At 59.1% G+C, this 13,598-nt stretch overlaps 1 protein-coding gene across 1 annotated transcript in view; it reads left to right on the forward strand.

Annotated features, from left to right (window-relative positions):
* The first annotated feature begins 6,180 nt into the window (after positions 1–6,180).
* The window catches only part of GRIN2D (glutamate ionotropic receptor NMDA type subunit 2D), a 31,743-nt gene continuing 24,325 nt past the window's right edge, over positions 6,181–13,598 (forward strand). Inside the window, exons 1-2 of the mRNA XM_034986490.1 lie at positions 6,181–6,645; positions 10,293–10,912. Of these exons, the coding sequence (XP_034842381.1) occupies positions 6,181–6,645; positions 10,293–10,912 (1,085 nt within the window). The remainder of the gene's footprint in view (positions 6,646–10,292; positions 10,913–13,598) is intronic.

Raw genomic sequence — 13,598 nt, forward strand, 5'->3', positions numbered from 1 at the left:
TCCGGCGGGAGGCTCCGCCCCCGAGGGCGGAGTTCCGGCTCTCCGGCGCCCCCTATGCCCGCACCTCCGGGCTTGCGGAATCGGCGCTAAAGGCACCCCCAAGGCTGCCTGTCAGGAATTTGTGGGGTCGATGGGATCTGAAACTCCCAAGTTCAAGTCCGGCACCTGCTCCTCCAGGCGGCCTGTGCCTTTGCGAGGGTAGCGGCTCAGCCTCCCAGGCTCTGCGGTTGTCAGGGACTCGGGAGGCTGGGCTGCGAGTTTTTTTAAAATCCTAGACAGGGCCCCAGACGCTGGCCTTTCAGGGGCCTCCAGCTCCAGTCCTCCCAAAAGACCAGAAAGCAGCCCCCAGCCCCTCCCTCAGACCCAGGAGTCTGGCGCCTCAGCACCTTCATCCCCGAGGACCCAGGAGCCCTTCTGGGTCTGAGCCGTTCTGGAAGGGGACTCAGCCCCCTTCTTCCCTCAGACCCAAGAGTGTGCCCCCCTTCCTGAGACTTAGGGTACCCCCTCCACCGACTTGTGTCTCCAGCATCCTGGCCCGAGAACCTAGATGCACAATCCCTTCCTCCCTCTGGGACCCACAGATTCAGGTCCCCAGCCTCTTCTTTTTCGGGAATGTGAGTCTTCACCCCTGCTCTCCCAGACCCTGGAGTCAGCCCCCCACAGCCCTGCCCCCTCACAGGCACACACACACACACACACACACACACACGCGCGCGCGCGCGCGCGCGCGCACACACACACACACACTCTCCTGGGCTCTGCCCGCGGGGGCCCAGGTGTCCTGCACTCCCACCCCACCCCCCCACTTTAGAGAACGCTGGGCCCAGCCTCTCGGGCATGAGGGGCATGGGCTGGGCAGCTGGCCTGAGGGCCACTCCGGGGGCCAGGCTGTGTCTAGGAGGAAGCAGACAGCTGCTTTCCTCTTGGACGTTTGAGTACCCATGGGTGACGGAGGCCAGGGTGCCTCAGGAACAGAAGTGATATTGGTTTCCTCAGAGGCCTGGATGGACTGGGTGCCTGAGGGTGACATCCATGAGTCTCGGACTGGTGGGACCCTGAGGATGGTTTGTGCTGGGGGGTCAGGTTGTCTGAGTGCCCAACAGGGACTGGGCCTGGAGGAAGGGATCTGAGGGAGGAGGCACTGGGGCCTGGACTTTAGGGTCTGAGGGAGGAGGGGGCTGGGGACTTGAATTGCTGGATCTGAGAGAGGAGAGGGCTGGGAGCCTGGACTCCTGGCTTCATGGTGGAGACCTAGTTTGCAAGCCTGGCCTCTGGGGCAAGAGAAACCAAAAGATGGGTCCTAGCGCGGCAGAGACTAAAGTCTAGGAATGGCCTCCTGCTTCTCAAGCCTCAAAGTGGGGAGGGGGCAGAAGTCAGCAGCCCCTGGGCCCTGGAGTCCACGGCGGAAGCTGTTATGTCAAGGCTGGGTTCTGAGTCCCTGCCTCTCTCCACCCCTCCCACCCCCCCCCTCAACACACACTTCCTCCCTTTTTATTTGTGGACCCCTCATTCTCTTGTCCCAGGAGGGAGGCAGAGGCTGGGAGCTGGGGGTGGGGGGCAGCCCCCTCCCCCAGCCCCGGCAGGAGGAGGGGTCCCCAGGGAGGCCAGGAGGGGGGGCTATGGGTCTCCCGGCAGGGGCGGATGGGGACTGAATGTTAATCGCATCCCGAGTGAGTGTGTGTGTGCGAGAACAGAGCGAGTGTGCGAGTCCCTCCCGCTCCAGGTCCTCCAAGCAGCGGCTGCCGCCGCCACCCTCCACCCGCAGCCGCCCTCGGCCACCAGTGCCCAGCTGGGGGGTGTCGGCCTGGGTGGGTCCGCCCGGCCCCCAGGGGTCTCTCGTGCGTCTGCCAGCTGCCCGGTGAGGATCTGTGTGTCAGGGTGTCTGGGGCTGGGCTGGTGAAGGGGGGGTGTGTCTGTAAGGGCTGCGGCGGCCGAGGGAGGGAGGGAGGGAGGGGTCTGTCTGTCTGTACCGACTCTGAGCCTCCTGCCTGGGTGTCGTGGGCCCCCCCCCCCGGTCTCCTCCCCCCGCCCCAGCCCCCCAAACCCGGATGGATGGTGTGTACCTGGACTCTGTGCCTCCTGCCTGCGTCCGGCCGGGCGTCTGGCGTCCCCAGCTGCCTGTGTCCTCCTGTCTGTCCGAACAGCCCCGGACGGCAGTGGCAGCCCGGCCCCCATTGGACCCCCCCGTGTGTGTGTGTGGCTCCCTCCTCGAGCTCCGGGGGTGTTGAGGGGGAATCCCAGGGAAGTGAGGTCGTGCGTGTGTGCGTGTGTGTATGTGTGTGTATGTGTGTGTTTCTGCCTGGGTTTGAGTGTGGGGGTGCTGGGGGGGGTCTGGAGGTGGCCAAGCGAGGAAGGGGCAAGCAGTTCCCCAGACAGGCAGCCTCCCGCCCCTCACACTAACACACACACACCAGCCACCGGCTTCAGAGGTGACCCAGACAGACAGACAGACACAGACGCTGGAGGGGGGGGCGCTGAGGGCACAAAGGGTGGGGGTGCGAATGAGCCAGAGAGAGGCGGGACCGGACACATGGACCGGGGGGAGGAGCCGGGGCTGAAGCAGCAGAGGGGGGCACCCCAGGTGGGCGGAGGGGGGATCCCCACGGGGTCGGGGCGGCGAGAGGACACCCCGACAGCCTCCGCAATGTCCGGGGCCCAACTTCCAGTGCAACATGTGTAGCAGCAACCTCGCCTAGTTGGGGTGGCCGCAACCTTGGGGGACAGACAGGGCAGGACGGGACCGAAGACGAGGAGGGAGAGCCGGAGCCGGGGACAGGCAGGAGGTCCCCACCGCCGCTGCCGCCGCCGCCGCCCCAGGGCTTTGCCCCCCAGCGGTTCCCTGAGCCCTCCGCCGAGAATCTTCGGGTCGCTGGACTCTGGGTTCCGGTCCTGCCCCCCCGCAGTACCCCCCACAGAACAGGGTCATGAAAAGGTAAGGCCGGGGTAGGGGATGCGGGGGTGGGGGAGGGAATGTGGACCCCCAGATCTAGGACAGGGAAAGTTGGCCAGGGGCCTCAGGGAAGGAGGGGGATTGCATGGTGAGCAGGGGTCTTCGCCCCTCGCCAGCTCCCTTGTCTCCTGGAGACTCTCCTCCACCCCCTCTTTCTCCCTCTCTGAGCCCCTTTTTCCTGGGTCTCTACTCCTCAGACCTCCTAACCCCCCATTTCTCTGATACTTTGCACCCTCTCCCCAGCCCCGTATACCTGACACCCCATCTCTCTCTCTTTCCCCCATCTCTCCATCCCATCTTCCCTCTGCATCCCCCTGCCAGCATCGGTCTCCCCCCTCGCTGGCCGTTCCTCTCCCTCTCTCCTCTCGCTCTCCCCTCCCTTCTCAGAGCTATGAGTCTGCTATTAATACCCCCGCCAAGGACCTTGAGGGCATCCAGGCCCCAAGCACCCCTCACCCCAAGCTACCACCCCCTCCTCAAGGTTCTGGAATACCCTTCCAGCCTGTTCTGAGCACCAGGATTAGGGTGGGGAGAGAACGGTGTTGGAGGTGCGGGGGCGGGGGGGGTAGAACGGGATGCCGTCTGCGGCACGACACGAGGGGGGGGCGGGCTGTTGATCAGAGTGGCCTCTCCTCTCTTCTTTGATGGATTGGGGGGAGTGATGGAGACAGGGACACCCCAGGAATCTCTGGCATCCTCCTCCTTCTTAGCTGGGGGACAGCCTGTGCTGTATACAGGACCTGAGTGGGGTGACAGGAGGCTGGAGCTGGCGGGAATGGGGGGGCTCCCAGGATGTTGGGACTGATGGGGTTTGAGGCAAAAAGGGGGTTCTTAAGGGAAGAAATGACTATGGGCCTGGATTCCTGGTTTCTGGGCATAGCGGAGGCTGGGCACCCAGTTTAGGGGGCCAGAGGGGGCCAAGACCTCTGGGTCCTGGGAAAAGACAGAACTGAGCATCTGGACTCCTGGGTCCTAGGGGAGAAGCGTGCTGAGAGCCAAGATTCTTGAGTCTTTATGGGAGAAGTTAGATAGAGCTTCTGTGTCTGAGGGAAGAAGGGGCTGGGGGCCCAGTCTCCTGAGTCTCTGACAGGGCAGGGGACGAGGGGGGTCCGGCTCTTGGGCCCCATGGGAATGGATCTGGGGACTGAGACTTATGAGGTGGAGATTGGGGGCCTGGGCAATGTAATCCCTGAGGGCATAGGTTCTGGGAATTGGGCCTCCAGAGTCCCCCAGCGGCTGGGGATGCCACTACTCAGACCCTGAAGGGGTGGGAGACTGCCCTTCCCACCAGAGGACTGGGCATCCAGCTTCCTAAGAAGGGTGGGGCTGGAGTTACCCTCCTGGGCCTCAGTAGGGGGTAGGACCTGGGGTCCCCAAGGACGGAGGCCAAGCAGGGGTGGATCTGAGAGAGGCAGAGGAGGGTCTGAGGGATGCAAAGCCACTGGGAAGGGAGGAGTGAGTGAGTGTTAACCCCGCAGGGGCCAGGCCACAGCTGTGGGTTATTTTGGGGTGGGGGGGGCTATTCTGAGCGCTGATTGAGCCAGCTGCTTGGGGAAGGGCAGAGGAGAGGAGGGGCCAGGGGAGCCAAGATTTGGGAGGGACGGGCACACTAGGAGTCCCCACCCCCATCCCTGGGGAGACAGTGGCCCAGGATCCCTGGGAAGGCAGGTGTGTGTTGCAGGGAGGGGAGCAAGGCCTCTAGGCAGGGGAAGGGGTGTGGGCCTTTCCCCCACCCTGGCTATTTGTGGGGTAGAGGAGGCCTGCGCTACCATGGCAACCGGACAGAAGCCTGATTGACAGCCAAGAGAGAACTCTTCCCCATCTGGACCTTCACCCCTTTAGGAAGCCCCTAGTGCAGGCTCTAATCTCTCTCTGGGAACCAGGAGTCCAGGCCCCCAGTACCCTCCTCCTTCAGACCCAGGAGCCAGGAGTCTGGGCTCCCAGCCCGACCACCCCAGGCAGCTAGTATTCAACAGGGGACACAGGAAGAGATGCTGTATTTCCTCTAATTTACTAAATTGCTCTGGGCTGGGAGCCAGGGACCCCTGCCCCCTGGCTCTCCACAGCTGTGCCCCCCAACCCTGCAACCCAGCCTGGGCCGTAACTCTCTTTCTAGCTCTCACTGAGAATGGGGGGGGGATAGGGACAGAGTAAGGGGACAAAAACAGGTTGGGGGTTGTGGTCAAGGTGGGAGGTAAGGTCCTGGGGGTGTTTTCTCTCCTTGGGATGTCCCACTCATTTCTTTTTCTCTCTTCTTTCTCTCCCCCCACACACCTGACCCCTTTTCCCTTTCTCATTTTTTTCCCTCACTTTTTCTTCCTTTTATTTTTGATCCCGCCTGCCACCCGCCTCCCTTTCATGTCTGTGCCGGGCACCTCCCTGGTGGGGGTCTTGATCTTTGCCTTGGTTCGCTATTTCTGTCTTCCTATGTTTTCTGTCTGCTCTGCCTGCCTCCTCCCTCAATCTGTTCTGCCTGTTTCTCCGTCTCTTGTGTGTCCATGTCTCTTGGTGGCCGTGGGGTCCGTCTCCATCTTTCTGGGCTTCTTTCCGTCTTCCTATCTCTGTCCAACTTTCTCGTCTCTCTTATCTCTCCCGCCTTCCTTGTCTTCCTCTGCATCTCTCCCTGCCTCTCTATCTTTCCCTCCCTATTTCTGTCACTCGGTCTTCTCTCTGCCTCCTTCCTCTCCCTGTCTCTGTCACTCTGAGCCTCTCCATCCTTGTCTCTGTTTCTCCTTCCATCTCTCTCCTTATTCCTGTCCATGTCTCTCTCCGACCATCTCTCTGTGGCTGTGTTCATCTCTCTTGCCATCTCCCCCTTTCTCTCTCGGCTCCTGTTCTGATCCCGTCTCTGCGGGTCTGTTACCCATTCCTGCCTTGTCTCCCTCTTTTCCCGATCTCTGCATCTTCTCTGTCCCCATTACCCACCTCCACTTTCCCTGTCTCTGTGTCTCTCCCTTTGCCTCGCTCTCTCTGTCTCTGTCTCTCCCTTTGCCTGTGTGTCTCTCGGTGGCTCCCTGTCTCTATATCGCAACCTTTCCCTCTCCTCCCTATCTGAGTCTCTCCCTCCCTGTATCTCCTCCTGCCCGTGTCTCTCTATATCCTGTCCCCCGTCTCTGTCTCCCCATCTCTGTGTCTTCCTCTCATTTGTGTCCCTCTCCGCTCCCGGGGTCTCCCCGGCTCGGTGCGCCCGCTCTCCCGCGTCAGAGGCCGCCCGGAGGGGCCCGCAGGCGATGCGCGGCGCCGGTGGCCCCCGCGGCCCTCGGGGCCCCGCTAAGATGCTGCTGCTGCTGGCGCTGGCCTGCGCCAGCCCGTTCCCGGAGGAGGCGCCGGGACCGGGCGGGGCCGCCGGGCCCGGCGGGGGCCCCGGCGGGGCGCGGCCGCTCAACGTGGCGCTCGTGTTCTCGGGGCCCGCGTACGCGACCGAGGCGGCGCGCCTGGGCCCGGCCGTGGCGGCGGCCGTGCGCAGCCCGGGCCTGGACGTGCGACCGGTGGCGCTGGTGCTCAACGGCTCGGACCCGCGCAGCCTCGTGCTGCAGCTCTGCGACCTGCTGTCGGGGCTGCGCGTGCACGGCGTCGTGTTCGAGGACGACTCGCGCGCGCCCGCCGTCGCGCCCATCCTCGACTTCCTGTCGGCGCAGACCTCGCTGCCCATCGTGGCCGTGCACGGCGGCGCCGCGCTCGTGCTCACGCCCAAGGTGCGCGCGACCTGCGGGGGGCGGGGCCAGCCGCGGGGGGCGGGGCCAAGCCTGAGGGTCCGCATCTGGGACGGAGTGGGGCCGGAAGGGTAGGGGCGGGGCTAGGTGAGGGGCGGGGCTGGCTTGGGGGGCGTGGCCTGTAGGCTGAGCGGAGCCTGGGAGCCTGCCCGGGGACTGACCTAGGAGCAGGGTGAGAGAGGGGCCAGTCATGGTCAGAGTATGCGGAGGGTTGAGGGTCTGCGGGAGGAGGGAGTCAGGGGAGGGAATGGAATCTGGAGAAGAAGCGGGGAAGGGCAGCGAGGGGCGGGGACTGGGAACAAAAAGGGACCCGCCAGAGGTGGCCTGCTCTGAGGGTGGAGTGGGATCTGGGGATCAGCAAGGGAGGAGTCAGTTGGAAAGGAATGGGGTTTAGGAAGGGGTGAGGTCTGGTCAGGAGCCAGGAGCCAGGAAGGCAGGGAGAGGGCCAAGAAAGAGGGTACGCGGAGGTCAGGGTACCGAGGGGCAGGGAGGGTTTCGGCCAGCTGAGCAAGGGCTCTAGAAGTCTAGGTAGGAGGACGGAGCCTTCTGGTGAAAGGAGGAGTGGGAGAAGGGGAGGGGTCGTAGATGGGCTGGGGAAGGGCAGAACCATGCAGCCAGGAAGTGGGGCGAGGGCAGTCAGGGAAGGGGAGAGCTAGCTGGTGAGGTGGTGCAGAGGGAGGTCAGGAAGATGGCAGGGCCTACGCTCTGGACTAAAGGGGCGGGGTCTAAAGTGGGAAACAGCCCCGGGAGTGGGGTTTGGCCAGAGGCATGCCCCAGTTGTAAGGCGTGGAAAGCGAGAATCTGGAGGGTGGGCCTGGGAGGATGAAGGCCCACCAGAAAGGCAGGCCCAGCCAATGAGAAGTCAAACCCAGGAGGCTGCAGGAGAGAGGGGGCAAGAGGCTGGAGCCGGCTGTGGCCTGGAAAGAGGCCTGCCGCCCGAGGGACACCAGCTGGAGTGGACTTCTGGTAGAAAAGGAAAGAATTGGACCAAGCCTGGTGTACGCGCTGAGAAGGAGAAGGGACAGGCTAGGAGGAGGTGCCTGGGAAGGGGCATGGCCTGTTTAGGGGTGGAGCCAGTGTAACCGAGGTGGTACTAGGGCCGATGGGGCCATCTGAGTGGGTGGAGCCCAAGTCCCCACCTGTTCCCTGCTGTGAGGGCCGGTGGCTTCGGGTGCTTCGTGACTAGGTCACAGTTACATCCTGGGACTCGTAGTTCTCTGCTGTCCAGAGCATTCTGGGAAGGGCCTCTGGCCAACTTTCTTCTTTTAGACAGGAGTTGTCCAGAGATATGCAAGCCGATCACTTTCGAGGTGGACTTATTACTCCGTGGCTGCCGCCTTTGTGGCCTACCGAGAGATGTGACTCCTCTTGCCTCCATTGCTGCTGAGAAGTGTGGGCCACTGTTTATTGTCACCTGGGACCTGTGGCCCGCTCAGTGTACACTCTTTGCCTTTTGGGAAATGTAGTCCCTCTAGTATCTCTGGATGGAAGAAAGAGGGGTCCTCACAGGGCCATCGTGCCTCCATGGAATGCTGGGAAAGTGGTCCCCTCAGCATATCTCCACTTGCCAAGGATGAGTTCCTCTCAGGATTCTCATTGCATGCTGAGAGACCTCATCCGCTCAGGACAACTGCCCTATCTCCTACACACATAACCACAGGCACACACCTAGGAAGAAAGTCCATTTCCTCTTCTCACTGAGGGCTGACTCCGTGCCGGGTCTGTTTTAGGTTCCGTGGAATACAGTTGTGAAAAGGAAAAAAAAAAAAAAAAAAGACAGGATCCCTGCTCTTAATGGAGCCTGCATTCTAATGGGGAGACAGAAAGCAAATAACAGATGGTGAAATCTGTCCTGGAGGAAGGGTAGGATGGCAGTCAGGAGAGGCCTCCCCGAGGAGGTGGCAAATGAGCTGGACTGGAGGAATGGGGAGTGGTAGGTCCAGCGTGGAGGAGCTAGGGGAGAGTGTCCCCGCGAGAGGCAACAGCAAAGGGCCAAGCCCTTGAAGCTGGAAGGAACTTGATGTGTTTGAGGAAGAACAGAGAGGTGGGGGTGGTGGGAGATGAGGTCAGAGAGGCAACGAGGGCCAGTTCATGCAGGGCCTGTGGGCCAAAGTGAGGACTTTGGCTTTGACTCTAAGGTAGAAGTATTGGAAGGTTTTCAACCAAGAAGGGATGTGATCCAATTAATATTTTGAAAACATGAATTTGGCTGCTGATGGAGAATGGACTGGAAGATGCAAAAATGTTAGCAGAGAGGGGTCAGGAAGCTGTTACACTTGTCTAAGCAAGACAGTGGTCAATGAGGGTTGTGATGGGGCAGTAGTGAGGAATGGAGTTATGTTTTGAACAGAGAGCCGAGAAGACTAGAAGATGGCCTGGATTGGGCGTGAGGGAAAGAGAGGGAAAGGATGATTTAGCCTTGGGAGCCGAGCAGCTGGGTGAATAAGGAAAGGAAGTTGGGGAAGAGGTTTGAGGCTGGGTTGGGGGGGGGGGTAGATGGAGAATTCTGTTTTTGACATGCTAATTTTGAGATGCCTCTTGGAAATCCAAGAGGAGATGTTGAGTAGAAAGGGGGATAGGTCTGTCCAGAGTTCACGAGAAAGGTACAGTGACTGGAGAGGAGCCATTAACATATTCAGTGCAGGGCAATAGAACTTTCTGCAATGAGGAAGATGGTCTATATCTGCTCTGTCCAGTATGATGGCCACTAGCCACGTGTGGCTCTTGAGCACTGGACATGTTGTTAGTGCAGCCCGGGAACTAAATGTTACTTAATTTTAATTAATTTAAATGGGTGGCTACTGGCTACCATATTGGATGGCACAGAAGACAGTATTTAAACACATGGGTCTAGATGAGATCACCAAGGAGGGAGGACAGAGAAGAGAACACTAGAGCACTTCTGTGTTTAAAATTCTGACAGAAGGAGAAGTCAGGGAGGCAGGAGGAAGACCAGAGAAGGGCAAATCCACTCAGCAAAGCTGCTTCCTGCTGGGAGAGACGGTATCTTCTTCGGCACCCTCGTTGCATGCTGGGAAATGTAGTCCCTCCCAGTGGATCCTGGGGACTGTAGTTCCCTCCCTGGATGCTGTGTGTGTTCTAGGGTAATGTTAGCTGCTATAACAGATAAACCCCCACATCTCAGTGGCTCAACCCAATAGAAGGTTGTTTCTCACTCATATAAAATCCAAACAGGTGTTCCTGACAAGAGGTGGTTCTCCTCCAAGTGACGACTCAGGGACTCAGTCTCCTCCCTCTTATGGCTCTGTAATCCCCTAGGACTTCGGAGTTCTCTTCTGGGGCCTCTGCATCTGTTCTCAGACAGGGAAGAGAGTAAGGTGCATGGGGGAGAGCTTTTCCGGATGAGTCTAGAACTCAGCCACATGGCAAAACCTAACCCAGGCCTAGCTCTGTGCACCAGCAGGGAAAGGAGAGGGGTTTGGTGAACAGCTAGTCAGTTGCCATATTGAGAGCCGTGACATACTGGTGGCCACTGGGAGCTGGGATGCCCTCATCAGTTGCTGGGAGATGAGATCTGTCTTGACCACTGGGAACCGAAGGCCCCTACTGGTTGCTGGGAGCCGTGGTCTCCACATCCAGAGGCTTGACATCCTCCTCCTCGCCCGCAGGAGAAGGGCTCCACCTTCCTGCAGCTGGGCTCCTCCACAGAGCAGCAGCTCCAGGTCATCTTTGAGGTGCTGGAGGAGTACGACTGGACATCCTTTGTAGCGGTGACCACGCGTGCCCCCGGCCACCGGGCCTTCCTGTCCTACATCGAGGTGCTGACTGATGGCAGCATGGTGGGCTGGGAGCACCGCGGGGCACTGACGCTGGACCCTGGAGCAGGCGAGGCCGTGCTGGGTGCCCAGCTCCGCAGCGTCAGCGCGCAGATCCGCCTGCTCTTCTGTGCCCGGGAAGAAGCCGAGCCCGTGTTCCGGGCAGCTGAGGAGGCTGGCCTCACGGGGCCTGGCTACGTCTGGTTCATGGTGGGACCCCAGCTGGCTGGAGGCGGAGGCTCAGGCGCCCCTGGAGAGCCCCCTCTTCTGCCAGGAGGCGCCCCACTGCCTGCTGGGCTGTTTGCAGTGCGCTCGGCTGGCTGGCGGGATGACCTGGCCCGGCGTGTGGCCGCTGGTGTGGCTGTCGTGGCCAGAGGTGCCCAGGCTCTGCTGCGTGACTATGGCTTCCTGCCCGAGCTCGGCCATGACTGCCGTGCCCAGAACCGCACCCACAGAGGGGAGAGTCTGCATAGGTGAGTGGGGTTGGTGTAGGAGGGCTGTGGGAAGGCTCCAGAGCCTGACTGCCTGGGGTGCTCACTGACTGAGCAGCCTCAAATGGGTCACGTCCCCTCTCAGAGCCTCAGTGTACTTTTCTGTAAAATGGATATACTTGGGTCTCCTGCCTGGGGTTAAATCAGGTAATTGGGAAAAAGCACCCAAGACACAGTGAGTGTGTTACGATACTTCCTGATTTTAAGACGAATTTTTCCCCACAGTTTAAGGTCTTAGAAATCAAGATATACCGTACGATTGATGGCTTATCATGGTTTAATCGGCAGCCCTTTTTTCTTTCTTTGCGGTGCATAAAACTAGAGATACACCCTATACTCGATGGCACCTCAGGTATGATGAAATTCCCTAAAGTATAAGCTGAATTTCAGTAACAAAATGACCCAGTAATTCCGCGGCCAGAACGAGATAGAAGTTGTTCTTCCTCACTTAACAATCTGGAAATGAGGAGCCCCTGGCTGACTCAGTCTGTGGAGCGTGCAACTCTCTAACTCGGGGTTGTGAGTTCGTATCCCACGTGGGGGTGTAGAGATCACTTTAAAAAAAAAAAAAGATTTTATTTATGTATTAGAGGGAGAGAGAGAGCACAAGCGGGGCGGGGCGGGGGGCGGCAGGCAGAGGGAGAAGCAGGCTCCCCACCAAGCAAGGAGCCCGATGCGGAGCTCGATCCCAGGACTCTGGGATCACGACCTGAGCCGAATGCAGACGCTTAACCGACTGAGCCACCCAGGGCGCCCCCAGATCACTTAAAAATAAAATCTTCCAAAAAAAATCCAGAAATGAGTCTTCAGGAGGCTCTGTTGCTCCACGTGATCAGTCAGGGACCCAGGACCCTCCCACCTCGTTGCTCCAACACCTTTGCGCGGTCGGTTGAAGCGGGGTCGGCCGCACTTCTGAGAAAGCGGGAGAGAGAGAAAGTGGGGAGCAAGCAATTTCCTTCGGGGCAGGTGAGACGGCGGGGATGGCGTGGGGCGGCCAGGGCTGCCTTATTGGTTGTTTCCAGGCGCGTCGCGTGCAAATTGGTTAGACGTCGATTCTGATTGGCTAGCGCTTGCGCTGTACCGATTGTTAGAGTCTGAAGGTCTCCCCTGCTTGGGGCCTGGGCTAGCGGCACCGAGGACTGGGAGGTGAGGATTCCAGGTGTGTGCCCGGCTTACGCTCAGGTGTTTTAGAAGCGAACAGGGTTTGGTGGGAAACAGCATCGCCACCGTAGGAAGCGTTGGCAGTAAGAAATTGATGAGTTTGGGGACGGAACCGTGGAGGGAGAGGCCTTTAAGCCCGAAATGAGGACGAGCTGAGCTTAAACAGGTGACCGGTGGAGAAGAAAAGCGAGGGGAGGGGAATTGAGAACCGGTGACTTGGGGGACAGGATCTGGGGACAAGAGGGTGAGAAAAAGCATCCCTCGTTCATAAATACTTACTGAGCGCCCGCTAGGAACTAGGACTCATGCTGGGCGCTGGGAACACGGAGATGAATAAGACCGTGGACTTCTCTTAAAAGAACACAGGGTCCTGTAGGGGTGGCAGACAGGGACAGGATAATGACAACACAGTGTGATGCTGGCAATCATGGAGGTGGCCCCGGGCATTGTGGGAGCACCAGCAGGAGTACTGTCTGCTCCAGGATGTTTCTGGTTGCCCGAAGCAGAGTCTCATTCAAGTTTCCTAAGGGAAAAGGGGGTTTATTGGGAAGATAAACACGCACAGAAACCCAGACGCCAGGAATTGAGGCCCAGCCTGGGGACCAGCTACTCTTTCATCTCTTTTTGATTGTCTCCCTCTTACTCTCCCCACCCCCGTCTCTGTCCTGCCATTCCGAGTCTGTCCAATTCTTCTCTTAGCACTCACTCTTTACCAGAATTTCTGCTCTCTGCTGATACTCATAATTTCATCCCATCCTGTCTTCCACCCATCCCCACCACCCCCAATTCTCACAGCCAACGTCTTCCCAAAAGACGAATTTCACTGGCCCCAATCAGCCTTCCAAACTAGGCTACTCAGTCACGGGTCAGCCTACGGGGTCAGGGAGGTCTCCAAGAGGAGGAGACATCGGAGCTGAGACCTGACGGATGAATGGCTCATTCATTCATTTATTGAATGAGTCTTTATGAGAGTCTGCTATGTGCCAAGCGCTGCTTTGGGCACAAGTGTACATGGTGTTGAACAAGGTCCCTGCTCTCATAGAGCCGACAGTCTCATAGGGGAGACAAACAGTGAACAAACAAGATAAAGAAGAAATACCAGCAGGTGATCAAAACAGGTAGAATGTGATAAGAAATGCCCAGGGTGTGAGGTTAGGTGAGGTCGTCTGGAAAGTTCTTTCGGAGTAGGTGAAATTTGGAGGTGAGAAAAAAAAAATGGGCAAAGAAAAAGAGCCAACTGTTGGAAGATCTGAATGAGGAGAAGGGAGGGGGGACAGCAGGTGCAGAGTCGCTCGCTCGGGCTGGAATTGCCTATTTGGGAGCCTGAAACAAAGCCACCGTGACTGGAGCTTAGTGAGCAAGGCGGGGGGACAGGGTATTATGGAGAAGCAAGTGAGGCCCGTGTAGGCCCAAGCTCATATAGGGCATTTTGGCCAGGCTAAGGAGTTTGGATTTGATTCTAAGAGCGGTTAGGAGTTCTCCAAAAATACTGAGTATTCCAGGCAGG

The sequence above is a fragment of the Mirounga leonina genome, unplaced genomic scaffold (genome assembly GCF_011800145.1).
Source record: "Mirounga leonina isolate KUSES-001 unplaced genomic scaffold, KU_Mleo_1.0 Mir_376, whole genome shotgun sequence".
Lineage (NCBI taxonomy): Eukaryota > Metazoa > Chordata > Mammalia > Carnivora > Phocidae > Mirounga > Mirounga leonina.